This window comes from Artemia sp. Qi Xiang Cuo, chromosome 11 (genome assembly GCF_049724085.1).
Source record: "Artemia sp. Qi Xiang Cuo chromosome 11, ASM4972408v1, whole genome shotgun sequence".
Classification (NCBI taxonomy): Eukaryota; Metazoa; Arthropoda; class Branchiopoda; order Anostraca; family Artemiidae; genus Artemia; species Artemia sp. Qi Xiang Cuo.
Window position 1 is genome coordinate 3,588,134 of NC_142804.1, and position 17,632 is coordinate 3,605,765.

Genomic DNA, 17,632 nt, shown 5'->3' on the forward strand with positions numbered 1-17,632 from the left:
AGATAAATTTCTGTGAATTTTTTTTTCGAAAAAAGCGATTAAATAAAATCTAAGCGAATATTTCAGCTATATGCCCAATAGCCGTTAGTGAAATATATAAAATAATCAAAAATACAACAGTAAAAATCTAATAAAAAGTAATAAAAGTCTGATTTTGGCAATAAAGAGGTTTGTCACGGGGTTTTACCGAGAATGGTTCTTTATTCCGAAGACAATTGATAAAACTAAGCCTAAACAAATGTTTCTGCGAAGTAACTAATAGCCGTCAGAAATATAGAAAAAGAATGCAACGAAATTAATCAGTGAGGTTTACCAAGAGTAAGAAGTTATGTGAAATAGGTTTTTTTTCTGAATACAATGATTAAAATAAAACCTCAGCGAATATTCCGGCCATATGACCAATAACCGTCAGCGAAATCGAAGACAGAAAAAAAAGGGGAAAATATTACCTCACGGTAGAAATTCATTGATCAACAAAGTAAAACCATTACTAAAAGAGCCTTAGCTGCGTCATTCACGAAAGTTGATCTAAGTTTTGGGGGTATTGCATAAGACCCATTAGGTTTAGGCTTATGTCTTGTTTTGAATTAAATTTTATAATAACGAATGTCTGGCTTAATTTAATTACAGAAAGTTTTCTCTTCACTTGAGGTGCTTCCAGCTCAATCAGTTTAAGTGTGGTTTATTCAGAACCATCTGGAAAAGACACTTTTTATGAAGACAGTGATTAAAATAAAACTAAAGTGGTTATATTGGCTATATGACAGATAGCCGTCAGCAAAATAGAGAAAGAATAAAAACCCCCAAAAATGTCACTCACGATTACAGTTGCTCGACCAGAACAGACCAAAAATCATAAGTGAAAAGGCATTAGTATTCTTACTTAACGAGAGTTCAGGTAAGATCAGGGCCGTATCCAGGATTTTTTTTTTCGGGGGGCTTTACGTAAAAAAAAACGCATAAAAATTTTGTTTATATCAATTTTTGTTGCCTTTTTACGAGCCAGACAAACATTTCAGGGGGAGGGGGTTCAAACCGCCTAACGCTCCTCCCCTGGATACGGCTTTGGCTAAGATATAAAGGATTTCAGAAAAGAACCATTAGGTTTTCTGTTACATTTTTATCCGTTTTTGCCTAAAAAGAGGTAATTAAATCTTCCTCAAAACTGCGCCTTGTTACACACCCTATATTTAATACACGCTATTTCCTAGTGGCACGGCTGCACAATAGTTTGTGAAGGACAATATGTTGCATGAGATCCATCTATTCTATTCATATTTATACTAAACAGGATATATATTTGGTGCCGTGGGTTCTCTCTTTCGGGTAGTCACCCTATGTAAATGGTATATATTTTACATTATCAGGGTTAAATAATGATTAACGCCGTTTATGGTCTACATACCCAGAAAACAAGGATGTGCTCCTAAAGATGATTCTTATCAATCAACTTTTTACTATTAATTTTCTTAATTAATTAACTTCTAAATGAAATTTTGATTAAATTGCTTATTATTATTAATAATTAGTTGCAATTATCTTCATCCTGAAACTTTGGATTACTGCAAAACTTGGCTACACGGGCTCCTCTGTAACAGGGACTATCCTCCCAATTCTTTCAGCACTATCGAGAAGGATCAGCGATTTGTAAATCCAATAGTTAAGAACAAAAATTTTGACAAAAGGTCAAGCATTATTGTTGGTAATAATTAGCTTCTGTTCTTAATTAGCTCTGTAAATAATTAGCTCCGCTTCCTAAGTGAGGACATCTTTATTTAGACATAATTAGGATAGAGAAATTGAGAAATTCTAACAAACAAATAGGTGTCAACTTTTTTTCATTTCGATACAGACTACATGTATGTATCATCTTTGCATTAAGGTATGGTAAGGGAATAAAGAGTGTAAGTGAGAACAATAAATACAAAATTTATTGCAATAAATACAAAATTTTCTATTTCGTGTCTAATGGAGATCTGTTTGTGATTAAAACTGAATGGATTGACCAAGTTTATTACCTTATGTTTGTGATTCGAACAAAATTCAAGCTTTAGCGTAAAGGGCGAGGTATTGACTAGGGGGCGAACTCCCTAATATACGTAATAAAAACATACGAACATAGAAGTTCGATAAGTAAGTTAATTCGTAAGTTATGTCAGAAGAAAATTTTGAGAAAGCCATTTAGCAAAAACGAAGTAAAATTAATATGCAAATTATTCATGTATGGTGAGCCAAAATCAAAGCTGCATTTATTCAAAAACGTTCAGAAATTAAATGAAAAAAAAACAAAACAAGTTTTTTTTAACTGAAAGTAAGGAGCGACATTAAAACGAACAGAAATTATTCCGTATACCAAAGGAGCTGTCCCCTCCCCAACACTTCGCTCTTTACGCTAAAGTTTGACTCTGTCTCACAACTTCTTTTATAAAACAATAAAAAACTTTAGGGTAAAGAGCGAGGCGTTGAGGAGGGGACAGCCCCTTTCGTATACGAAATAATTTCTGTTTGTTTTAAGTTTTAATATCGCTCCTTACTTTCAGTTAAAAAAATATTTAATTATAATAATAGTCGTGTTTAAAAGCTATCAAGCCATTTAGAAAACCATAACGATGATATTGTAGGAGTTCAACCTTTGTCCAGATATGGATTGTATGCCGGGTTAGCTGTGTTTACTGGCTAGAATATCTAGCTATGTCCTCAGTTTCATAGCATAGGGCAATATTCTGATTCATCTAAAACTGAAAACTCCTTCGAGCCATCATAATTCGAGATGACATAGTATAGTTAAAAAGGGTAGGCGTATTTAACTAGTGCAAAGCTTTCAGCAGGGTCCATAAAGTGTTTCTCTCCGGTTTTTTTTTTTTTTTTTTTTTTTTTTTTTTTTTTTTTTAGTAGATACTTCTCCTGGCTTACTCTACCATAAAAAAAAAAAAAAAACAGAAAAAAAAACTTTTGAATACCCTTAAAAAGCTGTTATTGAGTAGATCAAAGAGAATGAGAAACTTATAAGGGTTGGATATTTGGCGATTTAACATGGGAAAGTGGGAATTAAAGACTGTTAACGCCATTGTGACTTCATAGAAAACGATATAATATTTTCAAAAAATTAGACAATTGATTATTTGTCTGCAATATTAATATTTTGGATATTCGGCTGAAAAATAAAAACGAAACATCACTAATCACTAACGCCAGTTTCCACTCTTAAAAGTTTCTTTTAATCTTGCAGTGCTCTGTAGCCTCTATATAAGCAATGCTGGAGCTGTGTTTTTTAGGCAGCGCACGTGGACATACTGCCACACTAAAATATTTTGTGACCGACTAGAGGTCACGACTTTGTTTACTGTATTATAACAAGTCATGATGAAGTGTTCAGTTATGCATTGAGGGCCTCTAATTTTGGAGCAGTGCGTTTTGGATATCAGTTTGTAAATTATGTTGCACATCTTATTATTGACTTCTCTATAGGTTTTAATCTGTTTTTGACCTGTTGCTTTTCCTGTTTACTCTAAGGTTCATTAAAATTATAATAACAATAACTAAAATATTTACTAATACAAATATATATATATATATATATATATATATATATATATATATATTGATTAGTATTATTCGTCTTCTCAGCTCTTTTTATCTTCTTGACAATTAAAAAAGAAACTCTTGTTTTTTCACCAAAATATTGTTTCTCTGTCTTTTTGTGTTCTTTTCTATTATTATGTCATATTATAGTTTTACTTGTCACTTCATCGGATGTTGTTACTTTAATCTTGGGGGTTTTGTGTACTTATCCCTTATGTGTCTCAAGTATTCATAGAACAAACCCGCACTTCCTATTTATTTTTCTTTGCTTCTCCCAATATCGTGTTTGAAAGGCTACTTTTTGCTTTTTCCATTTGTACTAAAGAACTGACCTTTATAATAACAAAGGAGCTGTTCAATTTGGCACTACCATCGGATAAAAGAATCCAGCTCTCGAAGGGAGGATAAGCAGGGCAAAGCTTGGGAATCGGCAATCCTCTGACAGGTGTAAAACGGTCAGATGCGATCTATCGGCATGAAAGTAACAGTGTATTATCAGCCACTGTGGAATTCCTCCAGGCAATGTCGCTGCCTCGAACTACTGATATCCAGCGTTTTTTTCTTAACTTTATGGACTCCTATTAGGGCTAAACACATTTTTTCTTTCTGGTCTCTTTGTAAAGTTTATAAACAAATGTCTAAAGTAAAGTTTTTAAATATCTGGAGAACATTGAATATTGGCTTTGTTTGATATTAGCTATCTGAAAATATTTTGTAAAATCTGTGTGGAACGATACCTATTAAGATGGCCTACTTGTTATCATGCAAACATTGTATCGGTTTTATGGGGTTTTGTTCTGGCACGTTATCATGGTACAAAGGCTCCAGTCTTTTTTTGCTGGAAAGGCTCTCTTGTGCACCGCGACCCATAACCTCCAAGCACCAAAATGACACTAAAAGACTCTTCAGTCTTTTTATGGCTCTTTACTTTTCGGCCTTTACTGTTGTCTTTAGACGGTACCACGTCTTATTCCCTGTTTATTATCCTGCAAACACTGAAGGGATCCTAACCTATTAAGTCCCATGCCCTGCTCATTTGACTGTTGAAGTAATAATCCCAGCACGGCACTAGTAGCGTTACCAACATAGGAGTTTACATATCACCAAAATAAATTCCAGTTCGCCAGAAATTGAGTATTTGTCCCTTAGCATTTAGTCCTGTTGGCCTTCTCCAGATCTCTACAGGTACCAATTTGGAGATGGGTTGATTCTGGCTGTGTTACAAAGCCACGCCACTGACCCCCGTACCAAACAAGGTGCCAATGAATACCTGCTCCATGATCACTGTACTGTTCGTACAAGTCACATGTCAACGTACTACAAATGTTTACACATCCAACACCCTAATAACTGTTTCCTAGCATTTTGTTTAACCTTCCATGGTTTATATACAATAAATACTGGAATTTGTATCCGCGAACACAAACCTTTTGCTTCCTAAGAGAAACTGACATTGTCTTTAACTCTTGGTTGGAATTAGATAATGTTTACATTGTTTATGGTTTCGTAAAATTTATATGTTTTCAACAAATAGAAAACAATAGAAGTCTATTCTTTCTTTCTCTCTCTCTCTCTTTCTCTTTTTATCTTTTTTTACCTCTCTCTCTCTCTTCCTATGGCGTTGGCTCTCTTTTACCTTTCTGCTTGTTTTCTTATTCATTTAACTTAAATTAGTGTATGTTTTTTGTTGCTAAGTTTGTAATTTATCTTTATTGTCAGATTCATTAATTGATGTTTTTTCTTTCTCTTCTTTTTTCTCCTTTTCAAAAATTAATAGTTTTCCCCTCAGAATATAATAATTAATAGGAAGAATGAATTGTAGGAAATCCTTGAGTTTTTCAAGAATAGACGTAGAGAATTTTTTAATTTTTCGATATAAACGTAAATTTCTTAGAATAAAATCATTTTAAAGTAGGCGCAATATATTATTTCTTATTTTAAGTTTCAACAATTTTGGTTCTTTTTGATACTGTAAACTTGAAAGAAGAAACCGAACCTTTAGAGTAAATGATGTTATTTCAATATGTGATTAATTTATGATATAATTATTGACTTATGTCGAATGAGTAATATCAATTTAAATCCTTACCTTAAAATTTGTTATTTACATCTTTTCTTACTAATATTCGTTTTGTTAAAATATGCTCTAGAAAACTCAACACACTTCTTTTATTGTTGTATGTACTTCTTTTATTTATTTCTACATGTTAAATGGATATAAGACAGAAACTACCCAAGAAAGTATTGCTTTTAGGGACTATATTAAACAACTGCATACGCATGCAATTTTGAAGGATTTGCGAGTGAGGGTGAGGGGGGGAGGGGGGGGAATGGGGCACTGGACTCTTAAAGTCCAAACAGGTGGTGCTGATATCCGTATTATGGCCCTTCAGCCAGGAAGTTCAATGTGGGGCTGGGGGCACCCATCCTGTGCTTATGCACACCTTTCCTGCTTACCTTCCCCAGGTTTCTCCAGGTACCCATTTAGAATCCGGCTGCTGGAAGAATTTTTTGGGGGTAAATTCGGATACTATTCAATGTATGCTTATATTCCTCAAACTTTAGGCTAAAAATGTTCTGTCGTTGGATGTTGCCATTTTGAATTATGATTTCAAAATATAAACAAAGACAAGGGGTAAAATGTAATCAAGCTTAAATAGCTATTCTATGTTTTTAGTATGCTATTACTCCCAACTAATCATGGTGCACATTTATACGAACGTGTGTGAACGTATTACGTACTGTGCGGTACGAGTAATTCGCTGCTAGTGACCGCACATGTTATATTCTAGTAAGAATCTCTGAAAAATTATTTAGCGGAAACTTGGCAACTATGTCTCGTTAACCAACTTTCAGCACTTGTCGTGCATATATCCAAAATTCCTTCCGGGGCCCATAAAAAGTTTTTTTTTTAAGTTGGCTTCTTGGCTGTCGGACTTTAAACAGGACTAAACTTATGTCAAGAGTAATGAAGCTCCTCAGAAATGTTTTTTTTTTCGTCTGTGTATTTATTTGGGTATGGACCCGTATAGTTATTACCAGTATTTATATTTGCATTGCTGAGGCAAAAAAAACAATATATACGTACAAACTAAATTTGGAATTTGAAACATATTGCCTGAACGGTTAGCTGATCTTAGCCTTTTATATTATATAAAAAAGGGGGAGAAGCGACAACGTATAAAATAATGAGTCGTAGTATAATTGTCTGGCAGTCTGGCGCTTCTTTGTGCCAACCTTTTACGTCCCTTTCCTAGCTCAAAATACTATGGCGATCACGAGCGACTAATTTTTCACCCGGTATCCTCGAAAATCTTGAAAATTCTGAAAAAGCTGTTGAAGAAGCCACGGAAAAAATAGTTGGACAATTTCCAGAAGTTTCCAGTAGCATTGCCTCTAGTACTCAATCAACTTACGAGGGTTATCATCAACAACATATGCTTTTTGCTAACCATATTAATGCACAAATTGAGGTAAGAAAACATTATTTATGATTTTAACTTATTAGGGTTAAACCCAGGGGGTGATAAACTCTGATGTAGCTCTGTGTCGTTTTATACCTCTGATCCTTCTGTGCCTCCAACCATGCCTCTGGGACTGGTCCCGTTTTTCTACCTCCAGTTTAAATGAAGTGACGTATGCTGCAACCCCTTGGGCTAATTGGTTAATTTTCTCGTTGTTTTTTAGATGATTAATTTCGTTGGAATAATTTGTTTTCTTCGAAACATTTTCTATAATTTTGATTCAAGTTGAGTGAAGGTGTTGAATTAGAGCTAATGCAGAAATTTTATGTTCGGTTTTTTATTTTGTAGAATATGTGTGGGGGAGGGAGGATAAAACTGCCGCAACATTAAGATGTATGCCTAAGTTCTATAATTTTTTTTTCTTTTCAACGTGAGCTGCATGTCTGTTTTGGAGGGTGGAAAACTTCCCTCTTCCTTTCAAGGCGTTGTTTTGTGTTTTTAAACATTTGGGTCCCATTGGTCTTTTACGCTTGGTACCTGTATTTTGTTTGCACCATAACCTCACATGTCAGTTCACTTGATACCGTTTTGTCATTATTTTAAAGTTTGTAACACTGTAGATAAGTAGAACATGGAGATTCTATGACCAGCAGCGCAGTTTTCAGTCAGCTCAGCCTTGTCTGATAAGCCTTGTTGGTAGTCTACCAGTCAAAAAAGGTGGAATTGGAGGGAAAATTTAAGCTCTTTTTATAGACCTGTCAGTGTAGCAATTGTCGTTAGGATTCAACGCCTTAAAATCTTATACATGAATGGCTGAATGGCAGGGAGCGGATTTTGCCTTGTCTTCTCTCATTTATGGGACGATTTGAAGGAATCATACCTTCCTTGCTTCCTTCCTTATTATTAGTGTATAAGAAAGCCTTACTCTCTTTCCGGGCCTATAGCAATTCTGACCCTATAACAGGATATTATTTTATAGTAGATAAGTAAGAAAAATAGTGATTTACTTTCGCATCATCAGCACTGTAAAATTAATTCACGTTTTTGCCTAAAACTGAAACGTTCACATTATGTTTGTTTTCCAATTAAGCCAATTAGGAAGGAGGTTAACCCAAGTTGCTCATTCTTGGTTTTAACAGGTCATGTATTTAAAAGAACACTTGGCCGGGTTGGGCGCCCAGATTAAGTAGGTCTACTACCTACCAACCTCTTTTTTCTGTGGAAGTTTAGAAAGATGAAGGGGGATCCTGCAAAAACGTGACAATAATGGAATCTCGTTAATTCGAACTTGGTTATCTGAAATTATGATCCCTTTAAGCTTTTGTAGTCCCTTGATTTCTTAAAGCTTTGTTTCAAAATTGCTTTAAGGAGAGGCATCATTTTCCCTCGGAGTAAATACACTTGAATTATTTAATAAAAAAGAAACCTAAAAAAAACAATAAAATGTCATTAAGAAAGTGAAGGCAGTGAGTAATCATTAAAGTTAGTTGTTAATTAGAAGTTGAATATTATTTTCCAAACGCTGTAAAATCAAATATTATGAATCATACGTGTTAGCTCATTGTTACAGACAATACATTGCAGAAAGCAATACAGACCATTTTGTGTGGTAAGAAAAATTCGGATAAGAAAATCATTTGAAAGAAAAAAGAATCTACTTTAGATAAATTGTAAATGAGTATGGGTAAAAGTGGGTATATTTTATGGAAAGTGATATGTATTTCAACGTAATACTCACGCAAACTGGTGAAACTGACGCTTTGTCCTTTGTATATCGAAGATGCTGTTCGCGAGGATACCTCTGAAAGCCAGGGAAATTTGTTGGAAAAAAATTCTGCAAATGAATCAGTAAAGTGGTGTGTTACTCCACCAAACGAACATTTATTTCTAAGATGATCTACCAACTCTTGGCAGTTGCTACGTTTTAGGCCTTTTCTGTCGAACTGTTGATCAACGATCGTTAGAACAGATTTGTTTGTCAACATTCTTGAATCATCAAGAGTTATCCTGGGCAAGGCCGTACCCAGAGGGGAGGGGGTTGAACCCCCCCCCTCCCCCGAAATGTTTGTCTGACTCGTAAAAACGTAAAAAAAATGGACATAATAAAATTTTGTATGCGCTTTTTGAGTTTTTTTTTTCAACCTCCCCCCCCCCCCCCCCAAAAAAAAATCTTTTTCTTTGTGAAACCCCCTCCGAAAAAAATCCTGGGTACGGCCTTGATCTTGGGAACACAAATTTTTGTTATTGTTGAAAATAAAGGACACAATGTTCAGGAACGACTGAATATTGTTTACTATTATTTCCTAAAAGAACTAAAACAAACTAAAGAAACGTTTCTAAAGAACTCAAAGAAACGAACTAAAGAAATGCCTATTAAACAAAATTATTTACTTAAAGAACAAAAATCAGAGAAATCCGTTGGGAAAAAATAGCAAATCAGATCAATTAAATTCTGTATTATTTATTTGTATATTCAAAAGATCAGAATTAAACAGACTGTACGGCAAAACAAGCACTGATTTCTCTCATCAATCCCCCAAATCCTAAAATTTTTATGATTTGTCTTATAGTTTCTTAAAAGTCCTTTGTAATCCGTTATCTCTTCTATTTCATTTCAAAATTGTGTAGATACAACATTTTAGCTTGCAGTATCCTCGTGACTAGAATTAAAAGATGGATTTTCTACAGTTAAACTTATTTCATCATTTTACAAGTATGAATTTTCATAATTTAACGGGAAAGGGAAAATAAAGCTTTGGAAGCTTCTTGTACAAACAGTTTTATACCTTTATTCATTGATGTTTTATTGGTTACAAGTGATTGGGATAATTAATTAAGACAGGGATTAGCTGAATTTTTCTTTTAGAACATTAATCTTACCTTTGTTTCTTAGGGATTTGAAACTCATTTACGACAGCTTGAAGATCAGTTAAATACTATCCATGAAGCTCAAAAGGGCGCATACGCTGCAAATGGATATGGACAGCAAGAAAAACACTGGGGTATGAGCAAGTCTAATGTTTTTTATTCTTTAGATGCCCATGCTAGAATTTTGGTTTGGAGAAGGGGGAGGGCTGCCAAGCTATGGTGGGATGGGTTTCAACTGTGAACATTATAAAGGTTAGCAATTATGCAATAAGGAATCTACCTTTAAAATTTTTTTTCTCCTCGTTACCTAGGCACTTGTTCGAAAGTTAAACTTTATCAGAGTAAGGTTGGCCAGTAAAATACGGCTGTGGGACAGACTATTATAGGAAATACAGTGGCATTATGGATGCGGGAAAGGGATTGCTGTTTTGTTTTTTTCTAATTTTAAATTCTTTTGCCTTTTTCTGTATTTTGCCTCAAAAGTTATTATCATTAAAAGAGATGGGGATTATGTTTAGCAGACCAAAAAAAAAAAAAAAAAGATACTTTTAAAAATTCGATAGTACAATCTTCAATTTTTGCTCAACAGCAAGAACACTTGAACATTGAAAAAAGTGTATAAAAGTAAAAAATAAAATTAAGAAATTAACTTAACTTTTAGGTGTGAAACACATGACTTTGGATTCTACACACATTGATTTTTCATAACGGTTCCAGCTCTATCTTACACGGGCCAATTCCTCCTCTAATAGTAAAAAACGTAAAGGAAAATCCTTAGTCTGTTGAATTATTTGCAATAATGTTGCTAATGCCATTTTTTATTTATCCATGTTTCTCCACTCTCTTTTTAGTAAATAAAATATAAGAAACAATTATATAATCTAAGCATTTTAATTTCAACATGGTTTTATAATGAAGCTTAAAAAAAGTGTGTCAATTGAAGTAGAACACAGTGTATTATAATTCTGCGCGAAATATCAGGGAAATCGGGTTTTTGCCTAAAAATGCTCCATTTTGAGATTTTTAGTTTATTTTCATACTTCGGGGTCTTCATGTAGGCTTTCACAATATCTGAGACTAAGCGTTTATAATATTTCGGAAGGACACGTCCCTCTGAAATATAATGCCTTCTATGTGTTAAAAAGGAAGGAGATGTCCCGTCAAAATATTTTGAAAAACATGCACTTCGTGGTGGACTACTTCAAAAAGAAGCATAGTCAACTTTTTTGGTCAACTTCAACTTCACTTCTTAAACATTGTCAACTTCAACAACAGTCGACTTCACTCTTAAACATTGCTTCGTTTACGACTGACTTGCTGTTCTAAAATACATTATTACTTGCGATATTTAATTGTTTTTTTTTATCCATCACAAGGAGTACAAACAATTACAACAAATTTTTGAATAATAGGAAAAAAGGGGAAAAGAATGCAAGATAAGAACCAACAACAACAACGAAAAGAGGAAAATAACTTATCAAATTAGAAAAACCAAAACCAAGACTATTCGAATTAAAAATAAGGAACGATTTTCTCATTATAGCGTGTCCTTTCCCTGGAAGTTCTTCCAAGGGGTTATCTTAGTCACTCTTGTGCCGGGCTCCTACAGTGTCAATAAAGTTTCCCATAGTTGTTTAGCCGTTTTCCTCATACAAATATTTCGGCTTTAATAAATTTGGAATGAAGCAAAACATATAGATCTTCCAAGAAAGTCAGCTAAGTTTCCCCTATAGAGAAAGACTTCTAAGGCATAATTAAGTCTTGGACTGAATTTGTAAAATTAAAAAAACGTGCTGGATGACTCTTTATAACAAGTTTTGTTTTTAACTGTATTATTTCGTAACTTTAAGTTTGAATAATCCAAACTATATGCTTCGAAGAATAGTGATAAAGTTGAAAAGGGAAACTCTTGTGAGCAGGGTAAACTTTGCGGTATAAACTTTGTGGGAAAGCTCTTTTTTAACTTCACTTATACCATGGAAGCCTTCATTATTGAATTCTTTAAGGGATTATTTTCTGTTTTTGGGGAAAATTTCGTAAGTAAACATACCTTGCCTATTATTGCCTATTATCTATTATACATATTTGTTTTTAAAAAAATGATCCTTACAGAACCAAAGTCATCAAAATGAAATTTAAAATTTGGCCCGACGTATAATCATACCTCGGGTATAATTCAGGTATAATTCATACCTGAAAACCACAAGCTTCGTATATTTTTCTTTTGACTTTAAAAGTTTCCTATTTCTTTACTTAGTTTTTTAAATCTCCTACTAGTGCTATTTTTCCCCATTTTTAGATGAAAGTGAATATGATAACAATCAAGATTGGAGTCAACCACCCCCCATGGGAACTTTTCATTCTGACTATAAATCAAATTATATTACGGAATTGGAAGGAATTGAGCCAGTTATGCCCTATTATGACCTACCAGCTGGATTAATGGTCACAATGATAAAGGTAATCATGCCTTGCTTGTTTTATTCATTCAATTGATTATTTAATTATTTACTTGCTGTAAGGCCTATCAAAACAATGGAGAACAAGATGGAGCTTATAAGATAAAGAGAGAAATAATTAACTCAGATGACTTGGAATAAGTTTAGAAATTAATTAGAAAAAACGAGAAAGCATAAACAAAACGAACTTATCATTCTGTTGAGAACTCATTCTCTTATCAGTGGCGTCATTTGGAAGTGTATCAGTGGCGTCATTTATCAGTGGCGTCATTTGGTCCAGGGGATATTGGCTCCTTCCCATTTTTTGTGAAAAACTCCGTGCATAAAGCTTCAAAAAGTGTATCTTTATGCCCGATTTTCCAACTTTCCGTGAGCATTCACGTTGGTTAGAGGGGAAGAGGGCAGAGAAGCTGAATTTGGGATTTATTTCTTGCGATGCCTGTCAAAACAATACGAAGCAGGATGGAGCGCATAAGGAAAAGGGAAAAAGATTAATACGGTTGACTTGGAGCAAAACTAGCTAAGATAGTGAAGGGGGGGGGATAGAAATTTTTTGTTTGGGCAGAGAGAACATTCATTCCGCTTTTTGTTTTGTGTTTGTTGATTTTTTTATTTTTTATTTTTAGTTATGTCAATGTTTGTGTTTCCCCTGAAATTTGAGATTTTGTGATTTGGAACTGCTTTGAAACTTTCGTAGATAATGAATTAAACCTAGTCAAAATTGGGAAGTTGTCCTATTTTTGCATGTTTGTGATGTATTTTTCAATTGAAAAAAAATATTTGCCTTATGTTGAAGTATTAAAGCAGTAGGACTGCAGAAATATAACATGCCAAAAGCTTACACGGGGAAAAGCTTTTTGTTTAACAATAACTGCTTCTTGACCAGTAGCTAGAAAATTTATATATTCTCAAACTTTATTTAAATTTTTTTGGGTAAGAGCTCCAGCTCCAAAACCAGCTAAGGCTGCAAAACCTAAAGAGGTTAAAAAGGGCAAGGCACCAGCAAACCACCCAAAATACACAGAAATGATCAACAAATCCATTGCTGACCTGAAAGAACGCGGGGATCTAGCCCCCCGTTTCTATGTTTCTATGCTTTGCAACTAGATGAATGGACAAGCCAACTTTATTTCTTGTTACAAAAGGAAACGCCTCGAAACTTTATTTAGATTTTTTGGATAAGAAAAAATATGAAAATATATAAAGATTTGGGAAGTTATATGCAGATGAAGAAAACACTTGATAAACCAAATAACAAATTGATGGAATGGTGTTCGGGTTCATTTTAGTTTCAAGATGGGAGTTTATTTTTTTTTAGGAGTTTCTTAAAGGGGTGGCCTTGGTTATGCTCTTCCAGCCAGTTATCCGTTCAAAAAAGATACAGAAATTGCATGCTGTTTTTTTTTTTTTTTTTTTTTTTTTTTTTTTTTTTTTTTTTTTTTGAAGCAAAGCAAACAAAGTTAATGATTTTTTAAGTCAACAACAAATTGATGGGAGGGTATTCGGGTTCATTTTTGTTTCAAGAGGGGAGTTTCTATTGTTTCTAAGAGTTTATATTTGATTATATTTTATATTTTGATTATAATATTTTATTTAATAGACATGGACTTGAGGAATGGTTGATTTTGGACGATGGTAGGGCCTGGGCTAGCTATGACTGGCTAATTGCAATCTAGGAATACTTAGTTTTTAAATTTAAGTTGAAATGAAATTTTCTCTTACATCCTATCCTATTTAAATACTTCTATTCTGCTTCACAACACTTGCTATAGATAGAATTTATTGATGATTGAGTCTGTCTGTGATTTAGTTACTGTACATATGAAGGTAAGAGAGGAAAGGAAATAATAAAAGAAAAATTAAATAAAAAAAGGGTGAGAAAACGAGGATTTTGTCAGCCAGTGACAAAACATAAAGACGAAGAACAATCAAATATTTTGACAAGAACATCCGCCAAATCATCCTTAGTGCTATATAAAAAATAAAAACAAAAAAAACTTTCTTCGTCTTCATCTTTTGCCACTGGCTGACAAGATCCTCGTTTTCTCACCCTTTTTTAATTTTATTTTTCATTTATTATTTCCTTTCCTCTCTTAGCTCCATATGTCATGTATAGCCAGTGTGGTAGTAGAATGTATTTAGTTACCCTATTCTAATTTTTAAGATTCCATGTCCAAGATTGGGCAGTATTTTCATGGTTTAGGTTCAAGGTTAAAGTGTGTGGCCAAAGTTTTGCTTTGCTGCTGACTTTCACTGCATTTAAAATCTTTAATGTTGTATATGGTTTGAACATTCTAGCTAATCATATACATTTAGACGAATCCAATGGTTAAATAATCCACTTTCTAGGTGGTGTAATAGAGATTCATAGTGATTCATCTATTCAAGTAATGATTAGCTGTCGAATTCCTTGGTATCTTACCCATTTGGTAAGGTACCAAGTACCTTTCCAGGTGTTATATCTGGGACCTTTCGAGGTGGGGTGCATTGAAAGAAGTGGGGTGCATAACAACGCTATTTTTATTAATGTATTTATAACCTACAAATGAAGGTTAGAAATGACACTGCAGAGCTAACAGAAAATGTGAAATAAAAAATAATCATTACAAAATAGGAAATATCATTGCAAAACAATTATTACTTGTGATTTAGATACTTTGTTCTGACTGTAAGATTTGGTAGCTTTTTCCAAGTTTAGAATCATTGTAGAAGTGTATGTCCGAGATTAAGCTCCAGTGTTGACTATCAGAGTATCTAACATTAATTGCTTTATGTATGGTTAAACATACTTATTCAGAAAAATTAGACAAATGCAACGGTGGATCAGTCCACTCTTTAGGCGGTACAATAAAGATTTTACAGTGATTTAACTTTTGATGTGATGATTTGATCATAAATGATTTAAAGGAAATCGGGACTTTTTGGGTGGGGGGTGTAAAGAGGTAAGCTTTGAGTAAATTGGGATGGAGGAGGAGCGTGCGCAGCTGGGTCGGTTTCAGATGGCTTGATGCTGCAGTGAGTTGATAGTAGTAGTAGTAGTGGATGAAAATTATTTATTTAAAATGTTAATAGTTATTAAATTCAAAAAAGTCAGAAAATTATAATTTATTTATTTAAAATTGTTTATAGTTATTAAATAAAAAAAAGCATTCAAAATAATTACCGAGAATGCAGTAGCCAAATATTATTGATTATGACGTTACTGGTTAATTTATTTACAGTGTTGTCTGACTACTGGATTACTTTGCAGAAAACGCACCTTCTTTAATATTTTATTATTTATCAAGCATAAAATCAATTATTACTGCTTCATATATAATAATTTACTTTATAAAGTATTTCTTCACAACGTCTGGTTTGCGAGGAATAAGGTCAAGGGTTTTGCTAAACTACATTGATGATATGCAGTATTTAATAATAACACGAGAAGTTGGTACATATCATATTTTATACTGGACGCCGTTCCAGGTTTCAAGCATAGAATCAAATTTTTAGAGGCTAATTTTGTAAAAGCACAAAAAAAAGATCTATTGATTTTGCTGAAATTTCATGTTCTATTTTACGATAAGTGTGTTTCAAATAAAATGTTTCTTTTATTATAACATTATTTGATATTGTAGGTTACGGGGTATTTCATATAATATTAATCCAAATCAGAATTTTTGTTCTTAGACTAATAATTGAGAAGTGCCTGAGTCGTAAGAACCTTTCAGTCATCAGATTTATAGATTATGAGTAAGTGTTCAATTCAGCCGATAGAAGAGTTTATTCTTGTATGATATAATCGATGAAAGCATTAAAGTGATTAGTACTATGCACGAAAATAACATCGCTGTGGTTAAGGTAGTTCGTTTCGTATTGAGTCTGAAGTTAACCAGGGTTACGTTCTATCCCCATTTAAATGTATCATTTTGATGGACTTAGTCTTAAGGAACATGACAAAGGCTATGGGAGAGCATGGAACCAAATGAAGAGTAAAACTCTCCCAGACTTAGGTTATGTGAATAATTCGAGTGTCCCTGATGAAAATGTTTGTAAAATGAACGTTATACAGGCTTTGGAGGGTTTGATTGGATTTGATTAGAGGCTTTGGAGGATTTTTTGGAGGTTTTGAGAGTTCAGAGTGCAAGAATAGGTTTGAAAATTAATAATTAGAAGACTAAGTCGCTTAGACTGGGAATAAATAAAGCCGAAGAGGTGGTGTTGGGTAACGATTAAATCGATCAAGTGGACAGCTTCACTTACCTTGTTATTATTGTTAGTAAAGATGGTGGGAGTAGTGAAGATGTTAAAAGTGGAATAGCCGAGGCTCAGGGTGTTTTTTCAAATTAAAAAAAGTTTTGAACAATAGGAAGATAAGTCTATAGACCAAGATTATAATATTGGAAGCTACATGGATGATGATCCAGTATGGTCCTGGAACGTAGGTACTTCGGAAGACAGAAGAGGATTTGTTTGATGTTTTCCCAGAGGGATTGTCTAGGGTATCCCTCTGACTGACTGTATTTTAAGCAGTGAGTTGTAGGAAAAATGAGGTCCTATCCCGCTTTCTAGGGTTATAATGAGAGAAAGGTTGAGATGGTTAAGACACATTTGCGGATGAAGGATACTAGATTGCCAAAGATCGTGCTTTTTGACCATCTTGGGTCGTACGAAAAACAGTTCTTCCCCGAATGTCATGGGAAGAGGTTGTAAGAAAGGATTTATAGAAACTTTGAACTTCTTGGTATGGTATAAAGAGGGAAGCTTTGAATAGATTGGGATAGAGAAGGAGCTCGCGCATCTAGGTTAGCCTCAGGGAGATTGACGTTGCAGTGAGTTGTTGTAGAAGTAATTTAAATAAGTGTTCGATTATGGTAAAAAAATATAACTGAGTTTGATTAAAGTATAAATGTTTTACCAGGGCTCCATTGCAAAACAGTTATTGAGAAGCACTTGTCTGTAAGACAGCGTAGGCTTAGTAAAGGAATTCTACCTAAAATGCAGCTGTCATGATATTGGGGTTTTTATTGAGGGGTAAAGGAGGAGTTCAGATAAACAATCCTTATTTTTGATTAAGGGTAGGAATAGCTTCAAAATTGCTGCTGCATTCCATCCAGGCACTTAAGCGTGGAGAACCCAGTTGGAAACCTATGCTCCACCCCGAAGTCCCAAAATTTATATATTACTAGTGAGATGCTACGTGGCCTTCCCACTAGAGAATCTTTTTTTTTTTTTTTTTCTCATTGTTGTGATTTTCAGACATGCATTTTTATTAGT

The 17,632-nt window shown here is 33.9% G+C and overlaps 1 protein-coding gene across 2 annotated transcripts in view; it reads left to right on the forward strand.

The window, feature by feature from the left end:
• Nucleotides 1-17,632, forward strand: part of scaf6 (SR-related CTD associated factor 6) — an 81,089-nt gene that overhangs the window by 30,487 nt on the left and 32,970 nt on the right. For both annotated transcript variants that reach the window (XM_089097423.1, XM_089097424.1), the window contains 3 exons: nucleotides 6,840-7,055; nucleotides 9,940-10,048; nucleotides 12,214-12,374. In XM_089097423.1, the coding sequence (XP_088953549.1) occupies nucleotides 6,840-7,055; nucleotides 9,940-10,048; nucleotides 12,214-12,374 (486 nt within the window). The remainder of the gene's footprint in view (nucleotides 1-6,839; nucleotides 7,056-9,939; nucleotides 10,049-12,213; nucleotides 12,375-17,632) is intronic.